Genomic DNA, 24666 nt, shown 5'->3' on the forward strand with positions numbered 1-24666 from the left:
ATATATATATATATATATATATATACATACATATATACAGTATATATCATATTCACATTAAATGTATATTTTTTCCTGACACATTCGAATGATAGAAAGTAAAACAAGTAATTTGGAAGAAATAAATATTACGTATTGCCATCTCGTGAAATGGACTTATAAATTATTCATGATGTTGCGAGTTCATATACTAATACTTCGTCAAAATGGTACACAGAAATCATACGTTTTTATGTTGAGCCAAGAAGCAAATGACCAGATTTTTTGGGCCGACCTCGTTTCCTTCATAATATATGAAATACCTAAGGAAAAAACAAAACAGGACGTGGACTGTGGAGTTGAGGACTTCAAAGGTGGCTCACATCAAAAGAGGGACGAGTCGGCTGACCAGCCATGTGTAAATGAGTCCAGTCGTTTCTGTATTGTGATTCGGATTTTCATTCCGGTATATGTGTGTGTCCCGGCGATGAGTAGCTGGAAGTGAGGGAGGTTGATGAGGACAGTAGTGGCCCTGAGCTCGAAGGAAATAAGCTGGTTCTCAAATGAGAATATAAATTCAAATGCTCTCTCTCTCTCTCTCTCTCTCTCTCTCTCTCTCTCTCTCTCTCTCTCTCTCTCTCTCTCTGTTTGACTGTGATTGTCAGTTGTCCTTCGTAAAAGGGGACTGTAACGTTATGTATTATTTCTCTTTTTATTTTTAACTGATTATTTCTTAGTTCAAATTGGCATTACCACATATTTTTACAGGCTGTTCGCGTACGAGTGATGGGTATAAATTTAACTGTGAATAGAAGCTACTTTTTAATTCGTCCTTGCACCTGGCTTCAGTTGAATATGAAATTTGTTCCTCATTTTGAAGAGGACCTAAAATATTATGACGATTCATTTCTCTTTATAGGGTGGATTGCTTTATTACTTTATTAAGCTAGCATCATCACAGATTTCCGAGATTCTACACGTTCACACACAAACACAAACGCACAGACACATATATGTATATATACAGTATATATATATATATATATATATATATATATATATATATATATATATATATATATATATATATATATATATATATATATATGTATATATATATATATATATATATATATATATATATATATATATATATAATCTTTAAATAAAGGCAAATGCCACTTTTCCTTCGTGGCTTTGCCTTTATTTATATATTCATCAGGTTCCATATATATCATTTACTGGGTGTTTCGAAATTAGAGGCCCCCCCCCCTCCACAGAACAAATGGAAAGTTATGAAGGTTTCTGCCATAGCCTATCTCCAAGTACATTATTTTAAGTTTCTATTAAGCTATTTTTCATTTTACATTTCTTGTATTTTCAGACTGAGTGACGTAGTTAGATACAGCCATGGCTAACGACTCGGAGGAAATCAGATGGATTGACCGAATCCGGGCTATAACCTTCAGAGAGGCCAGGGATGCTGGCGCATCCTTCATTTCACATTCCTGGATAGCTAAATACATTAAAAGAGACGAATCCTTTGTTAAAAGAAACTGGAACAAAAATCCATATGACTGTCATCGTGAAAAGAGTGAGAATCTTGGAAGGCCAAGATTCAGGAGTCAAAAGACATCATAGCTGAGGCAGTGGGTAGACCAAGAAAGTCTTTACGTAAATTGGCGCTTGAACTAGAAACAAAAAGGGGAAAGAGGAGAAGTTATAGTGCTGTATATCGTGAGTTGAAAAAATCTGGTATCAAGCCATTTCATGTTATCAGCAAGCCCAACATCACTCAGCAACAGAGAGAAGACCATGCATGGTTTTGTGGTTCATTTCTTAAAGACTGGGATGAAGCTGACTTTCTCCATGTTGCCGCATCAGATGAATTCTTCATTTACACAGTCAGGAAGCCAAATCATAAAAATGACATCATTTGGGCTGCAAAGTTGGATGATATCAGCGATGACATGCACTGTTGCCAAGTTGTGAAATTTCCTGAATGTTTGGGAATTTTTCTCTGTTTCACGTCCAAATGGTTAATGTGGATCATCAAAGAAAAAGGACAGCCATGGAATGTCAAGTACTTTGGAGAAACTGTGCTTACTGGTGAAGTATTTCCTTTCCTCAAAGATCGTGAAAATATGTTATCTGTTGAAGAAGTCACATTTTTGCATGATAAGGCACCATGTTTCAAGGCTCTTCAGACACAGGAGCTGCTTCGAAACAGTGGTATAATTTTCTTCTCGGCAAGTGAATTTCCAGGTAGCTCCGCTGACCTTAATGTGTGTGAAAGCATTGGTAGCATCTTAAAGGATCGTTTTGAAATGCGCACAGGAAACTATGATGGTATACCAAGCCTCGACGACCTGCGAAGAGAAGTGACTGAAGTGCTCAGGGAAATGGAGTTTGAGTCTCAGCTTTTTTGTGATTTGCTGAAATCATACCCCTCAAGAGTGCAAGCTGTGGTACAGGCAGATGGAGGCCACACAAAATATTAAATACTCAGAGAGAAACTTAAATAAATACCTGTTCTGAATTACTTTTGTTTTTGTCCATATCAATTTTAGTTTATGCTGTAGGGGGGGTCCTGTAATTTCGAAACGCCCTATATTCTGTACATATCTATCTACCTATCTGTCTGTCTATCTATCTATCTATCTATCTATCTATCTATCTATCTATGTATATATATATATATATATATATATATATATATATATATATATATATATATATATATAGATATATATATAAAGGCAAATGCCACGAAGGAAAAATGAAACAATGGAGTGGTTGCTAGGCCATTTGACACATGGTCCTTTACTAGCAGACTGGTGAAAAATATAACAGTAAGTTTACAAGAAAGCTTGTATAATTGACAGATGACATACAGATATCCCTGAGGATGGGGATTATAAGAAACAGATACACCTGGAATCTGACAGTTGAAGAATTAGTGGACCTACTAAAACAAAGGTAAATCTTTGAGAGGTTTTACAAAGGATTAGACTCAACTGGCTTGAAAGCAGGGAGGAGTCAATTAAAGGATTATGCAGGGGAGGAGACTTATTACCAAAAGTGACCTTGGAATGAATAAGCTGATTACATATTTATATAAGTACAACACATTTTCTCCTTTTGGTAAATAATAAAAATTTTTTGCAAAATGAACATTTTCAAAAAACTATTAAACATATGAATACATAGAAAACATATATAAGGTAACTAATTAGTAATTAAGTCAGTGATTTTATCTTTAAGGTCATTCTTGTATTTTACTAATACAAGGGTTCAAATAATACTTGCCAGTGCTAGGGTTGAAATTACAACTGGAAGTAAGCTGTATAATTGCAGATTCTAAAAGATTTTGGCAATCACTGAACTGTCAGTCCAGTTGATCCTGTGAGTTTTCACTTAAATGAATGGATAATGCATTGGATGTTTGCCCAGTTTTGACAGAATACTTATACTACTTAATTCCCACTTCTAAATCTTTACTAGATTGACCTTTATAAAAAGAAGAGCAGTCCAAGCATGGAATTTTATATATTATGTTGTTGCTTTCCTTAAGGCTAGTTTTTAATTAACCTTCCTTTTAGTGTGTTATTATAGGAGAAACCAGGTTGACATTAAAAGATTTTAACAATGATTTTATGGTTTCAAAACCACTGAAATAAGGCAAGCTAAGAATGTTCTTTGGGGATTCTTCCTCCATGTTACTTTTACTGTAAAACTTTTTGTGGGCTTTATTATAGCAAATGTCTAGTATATGTAAAGGGTAACATAAACCTGTCCCTATTTTTCTTATGTATTCGATTTCTTGATCCAATACTGGGGACTGACAATGCGCAATGCTCATAAAAACATAGAAGACAAAATGGATATTTTGATGTTAAGGTGGTGTCCTTAATAGAAATGGACATAATGGTTCTCTATGTATTAAAAAATCTAAGAAAGATATTCATAGGCATAAGCTTCTTAAATTGGGACTTAAGCAACCAAAATTTATAGCTCCAAAAGATGTTGTTCTCATTTCTCTAGTTACTCTCTTTCAAAAAACGAAGTTCCTCCTTTCCTTTGGCTTTGACTTTTGCCTTCCCAATTTTACACCAAATTTTTCTAAATTCTTCCTGCCCTTTGAAATATTTTTCTATAACATGCGTCAGCTACCTTCCCACACCAACTTAGAGAAGGCTCGTCAGTTCATTCAGAGTGTTTCTCATAAATCTTATAAATCATATAGGGCTCCTTTATGGCTTCCATTTTTTAAAAGAAATGACTTTCAAATTCTCAAGTCGCTGTCCCAGAGAGAAGACATTATTGTATGTCCCCCGTTAAAGGTAAGGGCGTTGTCCTATTGGATAGGGATGCCTATATCAACAAGATGAACCATGTCCTTTCAGACTCTACAAAATTTAGGGGGGTTGGACCTACAGAGTTTAGTCTGATATTCAAGACCAAGGACAAGATTAATTGTAGCCTTAAGCCCTTCTTTCAGTTCCTTGTATGGGTTACCCAAAATCCATAAAAAAACTGTTCCTTTACTTCCAATATTAGCTGCCTGTAACTCGCCAAATTATGCCATGGCCAAATTTCTATAGTCTATTTTTTTAAACTTGGCAAACTTGCACTTAGCTGCTTGTCGCTGATTGGATGGACGTCCTGTTGTCCGAATCTCACAGTTTTGTTTTCACATTGTTTCAGAATTGTGATTATACGGTCATAGGGCGAGTTAAGAGCTAGGTTATGTTATGTAAATACCAGTTGTAATAAACGTAAGTATTAAGAAGTTACATACCGAATTATTATATCTATTTAACAGTTATGAAACAACACTTACCGAAGCCATAGACTAGAAATATGTTTCAAACGCATGAACTTTAATGTTTATATGTGAATCTTTTGAAACCTCACTTCTCAGAGACTAAAACTGAAACAGTGTCCATAACACAGACAACTTCATCTACAGAGGATGATGATGGCTATGAATTGGGAGCTGAAAGCAAGATGAACAGTTCTTCAATATTGGAAAATTTGGAAGATAAATTAAAACATCTGAGTGTTGAGCAAAGTAGTGAATTAAGTGAGGTGATTAGAAGTTTCCCAGAAAATTTTGCAGATGTGCCTAGGTGTACCGATCTGACAAAGCATGAGATAAAGATCAGAGAAAATGGAAAACCTTTTAAACAGAGAGTATATCGCTTATCACCTTTTCATCAAGATGTTTTGAAGAAAGAAGTTGAATATTTGTTGCAGTATGGATTAGCAGAGCCCAGTTCAAGTCATTATAGTTCTCCTTGTGTGTTAGTGAAGAAACCAGATGGCTCGTTTAGGATGTGTACTGATTATAGGAAAATGAATTCTGTCAGTATGGCTGACAATTTTCCCTTGCCTCTTATTAATCAATTACTTGATAATATTGGGCAAGCCAAGTTTGTTTCCAAGATAGACTTATTGAAAGGATATCAAATTCCCTTAGATGAAGATGCTAAGTTGCTGTCAGCTTTTGTTACTCCTTTTGGATTGTATCAATACACCGTTTTGCCGTTTGGTCTGATGAATGCACCTGCAGCATTCCGAGTGATGGATCAACTGCTAGGATAAATAGAAAGAGTGGGTGTATACCTTGGTGACATTGTGATTAATTCTAATATGTGGGAAGAACATCTGAAGATATTAAGGAAAGTGCTCAAGAAACTACAGGAAGCAGGACTGACAATGAACTTACAGAAAAGTGAATTTGGAAAGGCAACTGCTCAGTATTTGGGATTTGAAGTTGGAAAAGGCCTCCTCGCTCCTGTTGATGCTAATGTAGAAGGTATCCACAAGGCTAACACCCCCCCCCTACTGTGAGGAAACAGCTACATTGATTTTTGGTCATGGCTCGATTTGATCTCCGATTCTGTCCAAATTTCTCAGCCGTAGTAGCTCCCATAACTGACTTAACCAGTCCGAAAATAGAGTTTGTTTGGACTCCAGAATGTCAAGAATCGTTTGAGAAGGTTAAAGCCATTTTAACTTCAAGACCAGTGCTTCAAGCTCCAGACTTCAATAAAAAATTTGTAATAAAAGTTGATGCATCCGACTGTGGAATTGGAGCTCTTCTACTTCAAAAAGATGACCAATGCATTTCCCACCTAGTGAGTTTCTTGTCTTCAAAGTTGAAAAAGTGTCAGAAAACTTATTCAACAATTGAAAAAGAAATGTTAGCATTAACCACAGCATTGAAAAATTTTGAAGTGTATGTGAACCGACCAAGGAATGAAGAAATTTTAGTGTTGTCTGACCACAATCCTATCTCATTCATCAATAAGATGAAAAATAACAATCAGAGACTGACCAGGTGGTCTTTATGCTGGCAACTGTATAATGTAAAGGTTAATCAAATTTCAGGAAAAGATAATGTCGTTGGAGATCATTTATCCCGTTGTAAATTGTTGGATTCAAACCCGGGATAACTAATCTTCTGGGGGGGAGGAATTTCATGATACTGCCTTGTAATACATATATCCTACTAATTTTGATATATTTACTCTTTCATTTATCATGTATTATGTGTAATGATTGTTGAAGTATCGTATGTGTGTAATGTCAGATCTCAAAAGTGTTAATGCTCTAGTTAACAGCGTAATTTAGAATCAATAATTTCTTTCCTGATAAAAACATAGTATATGAGGAACGCGTGTGTCATAGCGAAGGTCTGTTTCACTTCATCTGTCATCAGTTTAGTTAAGAGGAGCTTCTTGTGATGGGTTTTCTGCTTTATTTTAATTCACGCGATGACAGGTCGTGAATAACAATTGCCATCTGTGTGATCTTGTTTAAGATTTCATGGCTCTGGTCACACATGCAATTTTGAGAGTAAGACCTCATGATCGATTATGTCATGTATTGTCCTGATTATGTTCAAAACGTGTTGCTTTCGTATCTTGTCCCCAAAATGCCTTAATGACGTCATATGACTTGAATTTCATACTCAAATCCTCAGATTAATTCATAATCATTTTATTTGAGAGACCGTTAGCTGTGGTTCTCTCTCTCTCTCTCTCTCTCTCTCTCTCTCTCTCTCTCTCTCTCTCTCTCTCTCTCTCTCTCTCTCTCTCTCTCTCATTCTTAAAAAGAATAACTATTAACGTAGAATATTTGTGGTCACTACTGTTAAATATAGCTTTTGAGATCTGATTATAGGGAAAGTGTAAAAATTTGGTTGTAACGGCACCTGATAAAAAGTATGTTTTGTGAATTTAGTGCAGCTGCAAAGGATTTTACAAAGGTTTTCACAAGCTTGTGTAAGGTAAAGTGAATTTTACTTATTATTGCCATGGAATAATAAGGTGTGTTAAAAGAATTTTTGCCCTGGTGAGATTACTATTGATAAATTTTTTGTGTATTTTTGTGTGTTCTTGTGTTTGCAATTTCTTGATTTTGTTGGTGATTTAGGATTTATTTACTTAGTATTTTAAATATTTCTTTATGATTTAACATTACATACTTGATTTAATTTTCATTTATTAAGATTTTCTTTTCAAATCTTGAATAATTCTTGATAGTTTAAATTTTGCTTGATTAATTTAATTTCTTGATAAATTAAAGTTTTTGTGATTTAATTTTGTTTAATAATGTAATTCAAGAATTAATTAAATTTTGTGTTGTTTTCAAGTAATAGTAAATTTTTCAGATTGTGAATTCTAATTATAAATTCTGAATATAACAATAAAGTTTTGTATTTAAAATTTTTAAAAACAGTGTTTTATTTATTGACCACCAGTGAGTAGGATTAATTCTGTGCATAAGGCAAAGTGATAAACATGTTTTGTTCCTTTAGTCTTGCTGAAGTGAATTAAGACCAGGGAAACAGTTAAAGTTGTTTGATGGAGTGATGCCCTTTTATTCTAGTATATCTCTTGTTTAATGGTAGATACCTCACAATTCTTTTGATAAACTTAGTTTGATTTTTCACATGATTAATGAGTTTTTTAAGGGATCACTGTTACCTTTAGAGTACTCAGTCGTAATTCTTTTGTTATGAGAGTTCAGGTACCTGGATGAAGTGGGGTATATTTTTGAGATCTGTGATTAGTTGTGTAATAACCAGGTACTTGGTATGCATCATGACTATATATATATATATATATATATATATATATATATATATATATATATATATATATATATATATATATATATAAAGAACATGCCCGTTTTAGCAGGCTTGATGGGAGCATATAATTGGGCCAGAGTCGGTTCATGGCTTCAGGTCTGATCTGCACTGAGGAGGTTCTGCTGAAGGCAGGGGATTCCTCTCTCATAAATATTCATAAAACACAATAATAACACTTCATCACTTCAAAAATTGTAATCAACAAACAGGTCACTATTATTATACTAGGTATGGAAAGGAAGATATGATGAAAATTAGTAATAGAAGAAGGAAAGGTGACCTGCAATCTCAACGTCTCACAGTACCTTGTCCTCAAGGAGGTCTCAATGGGCTATTGACGATGGACTATGGCACTTGGGGGTGGGGTTAGGCAAAGCTATGACTGGCGGATGCTAGGTTAAGAGGTAAAGTGGGGTGAAGGAGTGAGGCTGTGGCGCCTCTTGTCTGGTTCTCTCGGAATCTTGAGTCGGTCCTATTCGGGAACCTGTCAGCAGCTCCCTTTTATGGAGTCTATTCCATGGGTCACAGATGCATGCTGGGATTTGGGGCCATGCGGTTCCCACGGTCACAGATGAATGGTGGGAGTTGAGGCCATGCGGTTCCCACATGACGCCGCACCTTAATTTCTGGCGCCAATCCTTGGAAGGTAGGTTCCATCCTCACACCAACTTTCTCCTCACTAATGGTGTCCTCTGGCTATGCCGGTGGCCATTAATCTGCTAATCCCAACACCAGGGTCCTGTGAGAGAGGACGAGAGAGCGAGAATCACCGTTTTCAGAAAGGAGAATTAAGATTTTTTTTTTGGGGGTTTCTTAGATGAGGAATAGAGAAACTCCAAATCTGGAGGTGTCTATAGTCTCCCCAGCGTACTTGGTCAAAGGAGGGTATCGGGAGGGTGAAAGAGCGATGCTAAATGTACTTTCCTCATTGCGCAAATAAGGCTATTGGAGACTCCCTTTCGATTCTTTAAAAAAAAGACTTTGCTTAAGAAACACATCTCATTATAAATGATGGCAGTTTTATTATAATAATATTGTTAGAAATAGAATATGAAAATATTAATTAAGACAATGTGACAACGCTTTCCTCACGTGCTGCCACATCTGCGTTTACCCCAAGGCGATGATGAGGAAGAAACAATTATTATTATATTTTTGGGTCAGTAGCCTTGGATTAACTCTTTCCATTAAAGGACCTCTAGGTCAGCACAAGGAATAATGGATATCTCTCCAAAACGAAGCATCAGCCCTTAAACAAATGAATAATAAATTAATGAGCCCTTAATTCCTAAAGGTAGACCAATGTAACTTCAAATAATAAAATAATAAAGTATATCAAAACTATAGCATAAAATAATGAAAATTAATAAATACTATACTACACTTAAAAGAAAAGAAATCTGAGAGAGAGAGAGAGAGAGAGAGAGAGAGAGCATTTCCAAAGCACAGAGATTATTTTTCAAATGACATTGGCGCAATCGTTGAACAACCGCGACAATACGTAAAACGCCAGCAAAAACTAGAGAAACGAAAGAAACCTACTGATTAAAAGAAGACAAAGGAGCCTAATAATTACTGGAAGTGATGTGAAAAAACACAGCAGTCGAAAATTATGAATTGACATTTACAGGAGGGAGAGAGTTACCTGGTGATAGTTAATATTTAAATTTCACTTAATTTATGATCACATATCTTCATTTATGATAATAACGTTTCTAAAAGAAGAGTTAGCGCTAAACTCAGTTGTTTATAAGAGAAACAAAACCAGGAAATACCAAATAGGATTGTAACAGGTCAAGGTCTTAGGATGGAAAGGGTATCCACAATCCATGAGTAACTTAGAAACGGAGATAATGTCAATGCTGTAAAACGATTGGGGGACTATGGTTGACCTGACAAGCAAGTTCTCTGTGCTCTTTGGTTATTCGTTTTATTCTAATTTGAGGCGAGTGGGTAGCTTTGTATGAGATATGCAGGTGCAATCATGTCGTCTGCATATCTTGTAGCAAATATATATATATATATATATATGTATATATATATATATATATATATATATATATATATATATATATATATATATATATATATATATATATATATATATATATATATATATATATATATATATATATATATATATATATATATATATATATATATATATATATATATATATATATATATATATATATATATATATATATATATCCTTAGGTATGATTAAACGAAGGAGGAATGCAGTGATGAAATTTCCAGAGCATTTGGCAAAAAATTTTTGGTTATGTATAAGTACCATTGCTTCCATCCCCCATCCCCACGCCACCCACATTAAACCCCCACGGTTTACTCAGGTTCACTCAACAAAGACATCTAATCATTGATTTTTTGTTGAATTATTATTAATATTATTATTCCTATCTTTACGCTCTCCATCTTTCATGCAAAAAAAGAGAACAAATCAAATAAGGGAGATATAAAGCCATTAGATAATTGACCTAAGAGAAATTATCTGGAAATGCATGTAGAGAAATCATTCTTGCTTTTACCCTGCGTCCGAGAAAGCAATTCATGTTTATTTAATAAAATTCTGTCATTTATTCGTTGTCTTGTTTAAAAGCAATGGTATTTTCTCTTCAACGAAAACTTATTGACAAAAATTTTTCGATAAACAAAAGAGTAAGATGTTTATATATATATGTATATATATATATATATATATATATATATATATATATATATATATATACATATATGTATGTATATATATACACACACACATATGCATATATATTGTTCTTATTGAAAACAAGCTGATAGTTTTTTTCATAAATTAAATGCCGTAGGATTCACTGTCATTCCGCTCAAGTTCTTCAATTGAAACGCTCTAGTTTATTACTAAAAAAAAGTATCAAAAACGCGAATGAAGGCAAAACAAAATATATAGCGAAACCTATCAGGTTCCCTTCGAGTAACTATGAATGACTATAGCAAATATTGCAATATATTTTGTACTCACAGAAAAGCGAAGTGTGAAATATGCCTACGCCACTGTGCAATGAACGAAATGCGAACAAATCCCACAAAGCATCGTTTACTGGAAATTCATTACAAAAAACGTTTTCAGTGTGAAAACACTCGTTTGAAAGCTTTGTAATATTAGCATCGCACGTTTGTGAGAGGCGTCCAGGTTTTTGCATGAGTTCAGTAAATTACAAGGATTCTGAATATGACAGTTTCCAACCGTGAGTTCTTATAGTGAGTATTTGGGTCAGGCATTTAGCTTTGAGTTGCGTATTTTAAAAAATATTTTATGGAATTAATTTTAGAAAGGGTTAAGGAAATGTGAATAAAAATACACAGAAATGAACAAGAATATAAGATGTAAATGTGGGAGACTACTTTTGCAAATATATGCAAAAGATATAAACTGCTGTTATAATTAATAAAGAATAGCACATGAATTTAAATTCGACGGACTAAATAACAATTAGGTTTCTTTGTAACCCCTTGTCAGTGCTAATTAAAAAACAGGAAAAAGCCTCTAAAATTATGTATTTTTTTCTTCCTTTCAGACAGGCAAACATGGCGAAGTCATTTTACTTGATCGGTCAATTACGCGCCCGAATCCCTCGAAAACGAATCCAGGTAAATTCCTCGAAATCAATAGCTCAAAAAATTATTTCTTGAGCTATCAATTGATCAAAAGATAGACTGCTCGAAGGCCGAAATTCATTCTTTAAACTGCTCAGTAGCCGATATTCATTCTTTAAACTACTCGAAAGTCGATATCTATTCTTTAAACGATCGCTATAGGCATTTTAAGAATATCACTCGGCCACGCCCACAACCTCCTGACCCCACCCTCCCACCCCAGCCTAACCACCTCCCCTCTTTCACGATATTACTCATACGGCTGGCAGTGCTGTCCTTGTCATGAGCTGGAGTTGCAAGATTCAGGAACCCTCATGCATTGAGAGGGAGAGGATGGCATCCGGTACCACCCCTACCCCATCCTTGTTAGGCCAACAGGAACAGCCAAACTCATCAGCTAAGCTAGGAATATTGTCCTTAACGTCTTCAAGTATTTCGATAATAAGGACCAGACGGATCTGATACAAGAAATAGTAAAGAGAACCTCTGAGGTAACGAATGTTTCGCAAAGCTTAATCGACAGGATCAGGCTCCAGGGCAAGAGGAGTGGAGATGGAGTAATTCAGTCACCACTCCATCGGAATCGTCTATCGACTGTTCTTGGGAGGATTGATGATTTCGACAAGGACGTGATAAGAAGAGAAATTCTTGCCTTTTACGAAATAGAAGAGCTGCTTACACTTGATTTGCTGCTACGAAGACTGAGGGAGCCACCAGTGGAATTTAGAGGAGGAAGCACAAGCCTGCAGAAATTTTTGAAGAATATGGGATTCATATATAAGAAACATTTTAGTAACAGAGCTGTATTGATGGAGAGATCAGCTACTGTAGCTGCCCGAAATAAATTCCTAAGGGAACTCAAAAGCGACACAAGTGGTGAATGTCCAAGGCCAGAAATTTACCTTGATGAAACTTGGATCAATCAAAGTGCCAGTGTCGAACAATGTTGGACGGATAAGGAGGGTACCATTGAGCCTAATACAAAAATCGGCAGAGGTGGCAGATTCATCATCGTCCAAGCAGGAAGTTGTGAAGGCTTTGTTCCTGGTGCATTGTTAGTGTTCAAATCCAAGACTGGTAATGAAGGAGATTATCATGATTCCATGAATAGCCATACATTCAAGAATCTAGAGCAGTTGATGCCGAAGATTATTATGGACAACGCTCCCTATCACAACATGCAGCTGAATAAGGCACCTACAGGAAATTCAAGGAAAGGAGATATCATCAAGTAGTTAAGTGACAACAACATTCCCTACGACTCTTCGCATACCAGACCTAAACTATATCAACTTGTACAGCTTCACAAGAAAACCAAGTTGTGCTATGAAATTGATGAACTTGCTGCTGTTGCAGGACATGAAGTACTCCGACTACCACCATGTTATTGCCAGTTTAACCCAACTGAACTACTATGGCCTCAAATCAAACAAGGAATAAAGAAGAAAAATTCAAACGACAAGCAATTCATGAAAAAGACTGAAGAACTGACACAAAGCTATTGATAATGTAACTATAGATAACTGGAAAAAATGTATAGAACATACGAAAATGATTCAAGAAGATTATAGTAAGAAAGACATTGCTTTTGAACACATATTTGAGTCATTTTCAATTGAACTGAGCCACTCAGGCAGCAGCAGTGATGCAAGTGATGAGGATGAGCAATAAATAAAAGGTTTGAATAAAAAAAAGGATTTAAAATAAAAAAACAAAAACAAAAGAAAGCCTTCAAAAAAAAAGAAGAGTTGCAAATAATACTTTTTTTTGTTTTTACATGACCCTGCTCCGAGTGACTATATGTTCTATTAGATCCAAAATTAGTAAACTGCTTTATTTTCATATTGTCGCACCACCGTCATTAGTACTACAAAACACCTCCTCCTCTTCCATTTTTGGCGGCAGTCAGTCTCCTGCTCTTTCGTGTTTCCAGATGGGTGGAGGGTGGGGGTTGCTATGTTATCAGTGTCATAGCCAAGCAGCAACTGATATCGCTTGGGAGTGCGGTATGATAATGCCATGCATTATCCATGGTGCCAGGGGAAGGGGGCGTGGCCGAGTGATATTCTTAAAATGCGTCGACTTATAATAAATATTTAACCATTAAACACCACTTCTAAATGCCATTATCTTAACCATTAATGACTTGTTTTTTTATTTAAATTTTCGTATTTTTATTTTGTTTTTTATCATATCCATTAATCCTGGAAACCTCGAACCCTCAAGATGGATATTAGTTTTATTGAGAGCGAAAAAGGAAAGAACAAATTGTGTTTGGATGGTTACCCATATATTAAGGCAAAAGCAGTAAACAGTAAGATATATTGGAAATGTGAAATGTCCAAAAAAAGAAAATGTTGTGCTCGTATTATCACTGTTGATGATAGTATCACGAAACAAAATGGGAATAATAACTATGCAGGAGACGCTGGTGGAATTGAAGCTGCTAAAGCAATGGAGAAAGTGCAAGAACATGCGATGAATAGTCGAGATACACCACGATATGTTGCATCATGTGCCTCAATAGAAGTAAGTGGTGCTGCAGCTATGAAGCTCCCTTCAGTAGAAAATATGAAAAGAACCATACGCAAGAAAAGATGTCGGACATGCTTTGCCTAAGAGTTACCTCGATCTTGATATCTCTGAAGAGTTTACAAAAACCAGCTAAGGAGGTTTATTCCTTATTTATGACTATGGTCCCACAAATGGTCGTATATTAATTTTTGCAACCCAAAAGAGTCTCGATACCTTAGTACATCCGGAGCACTGGTATGCTGATGGAACATTTAAAACTGTGCCCTCGATTTTTGCTTAATTGTGAAATCAGGTGATATTATACTCCCTGTATATTTACTGTTATCTAACAAAACTGAAGAAGCCCATAGGAGGTTCCTGATGGCTTTAAAAAAATCCCTATATTCTAGCCATTGACAATAATTGATTTTGAACTGGCCATGGTTAAGGCCATAGAACAAGAATTTCCAATGTCTAAATGTCGTGGGTGTTTTTCCATATATGTCAAAGCCTTTATAAAAAATTCAAGGAAGTAGCCTAAAGATTATGTACGACACCAATGCCGAATTTGCTCTTAAAGCTCGTCTCTTATCTGCATTGGCGTTTATACCGATACCGAATGTTGTGGCAACATTTGAATTTTTAACTGAAAATGAGATTTTTCCAGATGAACTTCAAGGAGTAGTGGGTTACTTTGAAGATACGTGGATTGGCCGGCCGTATAGACACAACCGTAGACGTACTCGTATATTTAAACATGAAATGTTGAACTGTTTCGATTACGTCAAAGAAAGAATGCCGAAAATAAATAATGTTCTTGAGGGGTGACACAACAGTTTCCAAATTCAATAAAGTGCTTGTCATCCGTAGATTTGGAAGTTTATAGATGGCTTAAAGCGAGAAAAAAGTTTACACGAGTTGCAAATCGAATAGTTTGAGGGAGGTGTGAGTACAGCTGGGAGCAGAAAAAAATACTGTGACTAAGCACAACGATTACAGGATATTGTATCAAGATATGACGATACGGGAAGTGTAGAAGAATATTTAAGAAGTGTTGCATACAGTATTTTATACTAATACAGTAGCTGACATACTGTATATTGGCAATCCTACATTTTAACTTGATTTTTTCTTACTAAAATTTTTAAAACTTTTTATAAATTGTAAAGACTAATAAAATTATGAATTTTAATAGTTGGTATTATTTATTGAAGTAATTAATCGTTTTATTTACTTACAAAAATTAGTTGTTTTTTGTATGTAGTGAACCTTGTTCATCTTGGGTATTCTTTTTTGAAGGACTGCTTGTCGAGCAATCTATCTTTTGAACAGTTGGTAGTTCGAGTAATAATTTTTCGAGCAATCAACTTCAAGGGATTATCCTTCAAGCAATTCTTCTTCTTCTTGATTTCGAGAAATTTACCGGATACCCTCGAAAACATTACTTGGGCAAAACTTAAATGTATTTTGCAATGTCTTGTCTCTCTCGTAATATTGTTGTCCGCTCGCAAGACATTTTAAGAGAAAAAAGAGGAAAGTTAGCTGCAGGAAAACACGATCTCAGCAGCTCTGGTTACATGGCGTGAAATCAGAGTCACCGGATTATTCAAAATGATAATAATGTCGTAAACTTTCAGTCTTGCAACACTTCGGATCTTTTCTTGTAAAATAAGCAAGGCAGCTAATAGATGGATGATTTTCAAAAGTCTTTTTAACGTTGGCGTTAACAAGGACGGTCGCCATGGTAAGGGCTTTGATATTGTGCTTAAAAAAAGGAAAAAAGATTACTGTCAAAAGCAAAATATTCAAATCAAAATAACTTTTTGTTAAATATAATTTTAATTTCTTGAAATTTGGCTTTCAATATAGTTATTTGATTACAATATCTTTTTGGTTCAATTCAAGATTGTATTCCCAAAACTGCCCCTTTGATATCTGTGACTGGTTACCAAAGAAAATGCTTATCTCTACTTTTTTTGCAATGCTGTATTTATAAGTATATGGATATGATCCATGGCCCCAGGACCTCTAGGACTCAGCATTTTTCAGACTGTGGGTCCCGACCCTTCATTGGGTTGCCAGATAAATAAAATGGGTCGGGAGAAAAGAGAAGAGGAAAAAAAAAAGACGCAAGTGGGTGCAAAGTGCAGAATATAAACAACTCTTAAATGTTGCGCAGCACTCATAAATCACAGCTAGTTTTACCGATTTCTCCCATGACAAGGCAGGCTTTACCAATCAAAACATAATAGTACATATTATGAATTTATTATACATATACGAAAAGGCTGTTGTCGCAGTCGAAAAAGCTTCAATGTTTTGTCCAAGGCAATCGACAGTTTCTCACTCTCTCCCTCCCCCTCTCTCTTTTCCTTGAATCCTTAACTATCAAACAGGTTTGGTTAATTTTTAATAACTAGTTGTCATCAACAACTCCGGCAATCGACAAACACGCACACATTCTCTCGTCTTGAATCGTTAATCATTAAACAGGGTTCCAAAATTGAATCGCTAGTTGTCAACAGTTTTTAATATAACATAATTTTTATATTTTTTCTCAGTCTTTACTAATTTCATAACTACTTAGTTGTGTGAACTGGGATTTTCGACATTAACTCAATTAAAGACGCTGGACAGAAACAGGCTCAACACTGGCCCTGATATGCGTGTGGCATTGTCTACCTCTGTTCCCAACTGGAATCAGGGGCTTAAAGAACAAGCAAGCCAATCCATCTCATTAAATGACAATTTTTTTTTTCAAATATTATTTACTTTACCTTTGCCTCGGAACTTCCTTTGAATTTATTTTTCTAAAAATAGTTTTACATTCATACAGATAAATACATACAATTCCAATATGTGCGGAATATAAATATACATATAAATTGTCGATGGTAAGTAAATGAACCTAGTGAATAGAGTTTGTCTTTGATTTATTACACGTGGGTGTAATGGGTCTCAATGAGAAATGAGGTTCTTGCTGTGGGTCGCAATAAGAAAAGTTTGAAAAACGCTGCTCTAGGTCATTCAGTGTCAGACAAGGCTTTGGGTTTGGTTTGGTGTATTTTGCCTCGTCCTCGAGAGGAAACCCTGTCATTAAACAGTCATATTGATGACATATATAGGAGAGAGAGAGAGAGAGAGAGGTACCTCGGCGAGTTGTTGCGCGTTCCACATTTGTAAGCTCCAGGTTCGATCTCTTGTTGACCAGTTGTGAAAGGATATCAGCATCAGCTAGGAGTGACCGACAGGGCATGCCTGCCACTCTGCAGTGGTATCCTGCGGTCTAATATGAATATCAACTATAGGGCATATCCCCAACACCCTTCCATGGTATGGGACTAACGTTAGTTGGTTGATTTCAGATCAACATGCCCATATGCCAGCTGAGACTCTAGTTTTAAGACGGCCCGTAGGTGTAGTCAGGTGTTAAAGGTCGGAAGAGGCTTGGTGTGGACTTCTAGACAAAGCCAAACCAATCGAGATCATAGGACCAACTTTAACTTTGATTCATTCATGATTACTGAAACATGCTCAAAATATGTAAGTAACACGACTACTAATTGGGATTCGTTTCCTTTGATGCCCTTTCTGACACAGCCCTGCTGATGACAGGACATCAATATCCTTTCCAGTCACTCGATTATCAATCAAAAGCGAGAGTAACATTTCGTTATTGGAAAATGTTTCCCTAACTGAGGACTCAGTCACATTTGCATTCGTCAGTTTTTGATGAATGTCTCTTGCGGTTAGTTGGGATGGAATTTCACGGTTTATAGTAAATTGACAGTCCCATTAATAAAGGCTTGTTCATAATGCTTTGGTCATAGCAGTAATAATGATAATGAAATGAATGAAGAAGAGCCAATTTTTTTAAAAGATGAGGTTATAATACGATCATTTTCTGTTGTAATGAGTATTGCTATATGCTGTTGATAACTATCAGAAAACGACGGCATTGCCTGATCTTTGTTTGACGACAGGTTCCTTCTTTTATAAACAATTTGCTTGTTTTTGAGTCTTTGTATTTTTACTTGGTTAGTGTTTTTACTTCACTGCGCCAGATTGAAAAGGGGATCTGAACAAATTCCCAAAAGCTCTCTGTACAGATTTATCTTTAAATATAGCCTGTATACACATGCATAACTGGGGATTTGTTTCTCTCTTGGTATATTGTTAGATATACTCTCGTAAGGTATGAGGGGTCGTATTTTTTCCTCGGTGATAATATAATAATAATAAACACTGTACACATGGGTATATGTTTCTTACACACACACACACACACACACACACACACATGTATATATATATATATATATATATATATATATATATATATATATATATATATATATATATATATATATTATAAATTTCTGACTCACATCAGGATCGAACCCAGGTCTTTCAATTGAAAGGCAAGGGCGCTGCCCACTAGGCCGTACAAGTCATAAAAGAAGTTGGAACCTGAGGGCAACTGCACCCAAGGAATTCCCTGGGCAAGCTAACTGCTTGCATACCAGCGTGTTTTCCCCAACTTCCCGACTCTGGTATGCAAGCAGTTAGCTCGCCCAGGTAATTCGTTGGGTGCAGTTGCCCTCAGGTTCCAACTTCTTTTATGACTTGTGTGGCCTAGTGGGCAGCGCCCTTGCTTTTCAATTGAAAGACCTGGGTTCTATCCTGATGTGAGTCAGAAATTTTTTTCTGTTCCACACGTGATTCTGTGTTGATGATTTCTATATATATATTATATATACACGTGTGTGTATGTATACATATGCACTCACATAGTATGGTGCGCATTTTCGTGTCTATATTTCAGAGTGAGATAGATAAAAATGAGAGAGAGAGAGAGAGAGAGAGAGAGAGAGAGAGAGAGAGAGAGAGAGAGAGAGAGAGAGGATGAAAAATGAAAGGCAATGAACTGAATCTTTCAGACGTTTTGTCTGGGAAATTCTTTTAAGATTGCTATGCTTTTGTCACGGTGATTGAAGCAATAACTCCGATATATGTGTGTGGGAATGGCTGTATGCAGTCATTGTTTGCGTGAATTGACATTGTTATACAGAATAGTGTAGAATACTTGTTGGCGTCGATATAGGTACGTATCTACATCCATCAGAGAAAAAAAAATGAAACTGCTGGTAGCTTTTATCACGCAGGTAGGGAAGCAAATGTAAAGACGTGAAAGAATGGTTAGGGAGACTGTGGCAGCACGTGACTGATGCACTGCGTTGACTATGATGACGTAGTATTCATCGAGTATCTTTTCTTTAAACTCACCACTTCACTGCAGACTCTCTTGCTCGAGAAAAGTGACACCTGTCATCGGGAAACTGCATTCGATTGATCCTAGTTTTATATTGATTCTTGAGCTGATAATTAATTATCATGCTTCCGTTCGTTTTTTTTTAGTTTTTCTGAAAAGAAAACTATTGTGCCGGCTTTGTCTGTCCGTCCGCACTTTTTTTGTCCGCACTTTTTTTTTTGTCCGCCCATAGATCTTAAAAATTACTGAGGCTAAAGGGCTGCAAATGGGTACGTTGATCATCCACCCTCCGGTCATCAAACACACCAAATTGCATCCCTCCAGCCTCAGTAGTTTTTATTTTATTTAAGGTTAAAGTTAACCATACTCGTGCATCTGACAACGATATAGGTCAGGCCACCACCGGGCCATGGTTAAAGTTTCGTGGGCCGCGGCTCATACAGCATTATACCGAGACCACGAAAGTTAGATCCACATTCGGTGGCCTTGATTATACGCTGTAGCGGCTGTACAGAAAACTGGATGGCGCCGAAGAAACTTCGGCGCATTTTTTACTGTTATTTATTTTGTCAGCTATTGTTATTTCTTCGAAAGAATATTCTGGCCCAATATGTTTGAGAATTCTGTCTTTTCTAGTGAGATCATTAACCAGACTTATTTATTTTCAAAGGCGATGAGATGGGTAAACATTTGGAATGGCAACTGTTATAGGCCTTAGAGGGATATTTTGGACTAAGTAAAGTTCTTCCTTTATTTGTTTTAGGTCTAAGTGATACGTACGAGTATGTCTACTTCGATATTTTTTTTATTGTACTATTTTCTGCAGATGGGTGTCTTCGTCTCAGTGATTTTTATAGCTCGGTCACATGACCAAACTGGAGTTCAGGTAATTTCTTTTGGGGTCACTTTTGGTGATTCTAAACTTATAATTTTGCCCTTTTTTTATATTTGCTGTTTTCAAACACACCACAATAAAGTACGAGTATTCCGATCTTAACGAGAAGAATAAATTCAGAGACTGCCAACGAGGCAAATTAATTGTAATGGCACTCTGACTCTGAGACAGATAAGTCTCTTTAAGTCCTTTGTAGAGTAAAGCATAGTGGTGAACATGAGTGCTCTGTTGTTTTGAAGAAGTTTCTGACAGTTGGCAAAGAAGCAGATGATGGAAGATATTTATCCCTTTTTTTAACGTATTTTTCCAATTGTCATTTTAAGAACTGTACCATTATAGTTTAAACGATTACAATACAGTATTAGGAAGCCTCACTCATAGTAGACACGTGAAAAATGACACCTGTGTGCATAAAAGACTTGCTTGTGAGGGAAATTACCAGGAACAAGTACACCACTCAGTAACATCTGAGTCATTGCAGTGTCTTGATTTTTATTTAAAGAATTGCTTTGTTATTTTAATTGTTATACTTTACTTTGATATTTCAGGTATACAGTTTAATCTCTTTAATTTTCTTTCTTTTTTCGTACTGGGCTGCAATCTTTGTTGATGTCCTTGGGCATGTAGTATTCTACTTTTCCAACCAGGATTGCAGCTCAGATTCTACTACTACTACTGCAACCATTACTACTACTACTGCAGTAATATTGTTGACCTTTTTGACCACAGTGACCTAAATCTCATATACCAACTACCCATATTTAGGGACTATCGCTAAGCTCTTCGTTGGGGGAGTCGGTAGAGTTGTGGCCTAGCACTCGCTAGGCCCGAATTCGACTCTCCGGCCGGCTAATGAAGAGTTAGAGGAATTTATTTTTGCGGATAGAAATTCATTTCTCGCTATAATGTGGTTCGGATTCCACAATAAGCTGTAGGTCCCGTTGCTAAAGTAACCAGTTGGTTCTTAGCCACGTTAAATAAGTCTAATCCTTCGGGCCAACCCTAGGAGAGCTGTTAATCAGCTCAGTGGTCTGGTAAAACTAAGGTATATACTACTAAGGACTATCGCTTGTAAAAATAATCATAATTGACTTGTGCTACCTAAAGATCAGAACGTCAGCAAAGCGCATGTAGCCTCGCGTCTCTTCGAAATTTATGTCCTAATTTTCCGTCTTTTTAATGATACTTGATTGAGCTGTGACACAAGACTTTTATTGCGTTTTACAGTCGTTTCCACAAACCATTCCCCATCCTTTAAGATCTAGGAGGAGGTCATCAACTCTGGAAAGAAGTCGTTGTGTACGATATGGCCCCCTTTTTTTCGGGTAGGGGGTGGGGAGCATGAGCTATAATTCATTATGATTTCAAATATTGTTTCTGTGGAGGCTGTGATTCTTTTTCCCAATACTTTTTCCCTAGAATATGACATTAATATAACTGACGTTCAAAATCTCAAATTTGTAATTAAATAAGCTACAATAATGAAATTTTTGCGTATGTATGTCATCTTGCTCGTAATTTTCTAGGCCATTACACATACAAATATATATATATATATATATATATATATATATATATATATATATATATATATATATATATATATATATATATATATATATATATATATATGACTTTTTATAACATCACCGTGATTCAATTACAATCAGTAAGCTAAAAACGTCCTTTAATATCCAATTCGCTCTACCTGGGAAATAATATATTTTCATATATGTTACCGAGGGGGAATTTTTAGTTGATAATAAGTTCGTCGTCTCGTGGGCTCGAACTAGCGAAGGACAAGAACTCAGGACTACAGTGGACGCAATTAACCCACGCGGCCAGCAAGTGAGGTATTTCCGAGGTAGAGCGAATTGGATATTAAAGGACGTTTGTAGCCTACTGAATATATATATATATATATATATATATATATATATATATATATATATATATATATATATATATATATATATATATATATATATATATGTATATATATATATATATATATCAACTTTAGTCATTACCTATCCGTTTATCTTTCTATATTATAATGCTGTCTATCTATCTAACTGTATGAAACCTGTGTTATAGCGCCGTTGGACACTATGGTAAACAAAACACATTTGATCCTACGTCAGTCAGTATTATATTGACACAATTTTAATGAAATTCTGTTTCTGACGTTTCATTCAATCACCGAGGAAAAAGGATTATTATGAGGATTTTATGTTCTCTGTTTATATTCTTTATTTACCTCTATCTTCTGACTTTTCCCATTTTCTTTGTTCTTTTTCTTCCTCTAGCAGGCTTCCAAGCTTTATATTCTCTTTCCTTGTCCCGCTAGACTTTACTTAGGATTAACATGTGATTTTCCCCTGACGTTAGGAGAATTGCTTCTATTATTTACCTGACATTCTTTTTCGCTCTTACTACTCGAAGACCTACTTAAATAAGGTACACAGAAGAAGACATACAACTCGTGTATACACACATACACACACACATATATATATATATATATATATATATTTATTTATATATGTACAGTATATAAATATATATATATATATATATATATATATATATATATATATATATATATATATATATATATATATATATATATATATATAAAATGCAGCACGAAGGGACGTGCTTGAGAATACTATAAAATCCACGTCTTGGTTTTCACTCACCTTCTAACGTGGATTTTATGATGTATATATATATATATATATATATATATATATATATATATATATATATATATATATATATATATATATATATATATATATATATAATATAATATAAGGAGCCCATAAAAATGCCAAAGTGTAGAAAGTTAATGCTATATTTCAGGGACCAACTGTCTCTCTCTCTTCAGGCAAGTAATGAATGAGAAGAGTTACAGAGAAGAGGTATTTATACCAGAGGTCCATAGGTCAGCCGTTACATCACCCCAGTTGACAATTTCTCTAATCTTCTTAATGGCTGGTGGAAGGAGGATTTTATCTATAATATCTGAGTCCCAGGCTCCTTTACAGAGGTTCACCGTATTTTTTTGTTTAATCGAAGCTGATTCTAGCATCTGGCTTTTGAGCCAACAATTGCTGCTGTAAATTATATGTGACAAATTCCAGTTTATTCTGTGATTATGGTTATTTATGTAGTTAAAAACAGCTGAGCTCTGTTGGCCATACCTAACTGAACGTTTATGTTGTATTAATCTCTGGGGGAGTGATTTGCCTGTAAAACCGATGTAGGATTGGTCACAGTCGAGGCAATGGATTTTGTATACTCCTGTGTCTTTTGGGGGCTGGGTTTTGTCGGACGTTAATCAGGGATTTGGCTAAGGTATTTGGGTAGGTAAAAGCAAAATGGTTAGTTCCAAGTGTCTGTGTCAACGTCTTAATCTTGTCAAGGTGTGGGGTTTTTATTTTATTCCTGGGAGTCTGTCTAGGCTTGTTTTAGGGGGGACTAGAAGATTATGTTAGCTTTGTGGATCGCTTGGAAACTAACCTTTTTGCTTTTACCTACCCAAATACCTTAACCAAATCCCTGATTATATATATATTTATATATACATATATATACAGTGTATATATATACATATACATACATATATATATCTATATATGTTTATATTTGTATTTATGTATGCATGTGTAATCACTTGGATATAAAGGAGATCAACTGCATCAAAAATAACGCATTCAGTTAGCCGAACTATGATTACGTCAGGTATTCGCGTGGATTTCAAGAAAGCCTGAAATTGGAAATCCCGTTCCCTGAATTTGCAAAGATAAACCAATCAGCGAAAGCAGTTTTGTTTTCTAAATCTTCTTCAGTTAAGCGGGCTCGAGATTTAACACCAGAGGCAAACAAAGACATTACAGGGGAATTGTTTGTCGAGAGTTGCCTCTGCATTCTGGATTCCAGCACGCGGGTTTTGATGGTTAGGCTTAACTCTGCTCAATAATACAATAAGAATTTTGAGCCAATGGAGCCTACACTCTTCTCTGAGTTGCCTCAAGACGATTGATTTATCGGTTTATCCAACTAGCTTTACTGCAAGTTTCTCAAATTGCCCAACAGATGTGAAAACTATGAGATGTTTTAGAACACGTTAATGAGAAATATTTTCAAAAACAAGTATAACACAATAGCGTAAATGAGGTT

At 35.5% G+C, this 24666-nt stretch overlaps 1 protein-coding gene across 1 annotated transcript; it reads left to right on the forward strand.

The window, feature by feature from the left end:
* Window positions 1-14023: 14023 nt before the first annotated feature.
* On the forward strand, window positions 14024-14416 carry LOC136844022 (FLYWCH-type zinc finger-containing protein 1-like). Its single transcript, XM_067113034.1, has one exon. The coding sequence runs from the start codon at window positions 14024-14026 to the stop codon at window positions 14414-14416; it is 393 nt and encodes a 130-aa protein (XP_066969135.1).
* Window positions 14417-24666: the final 10250 nt, after the last annotated feature.

This window comes from Macrobrachium rosenbergii, chromosome 12 (genome assembly GCF_040412425.1).
Source record: "Macrobrachium rosenbergii isolate ZJJX-2024 chromosome 12, ASM4041242v1, whole genome shotgun sequence".
NCBI lineage: Eukaryota > Metazoa > Arthropoda > Malacostraca > Decapoda > Palaemonidae > Macrobrachium > Macrobrachium rosenbergii.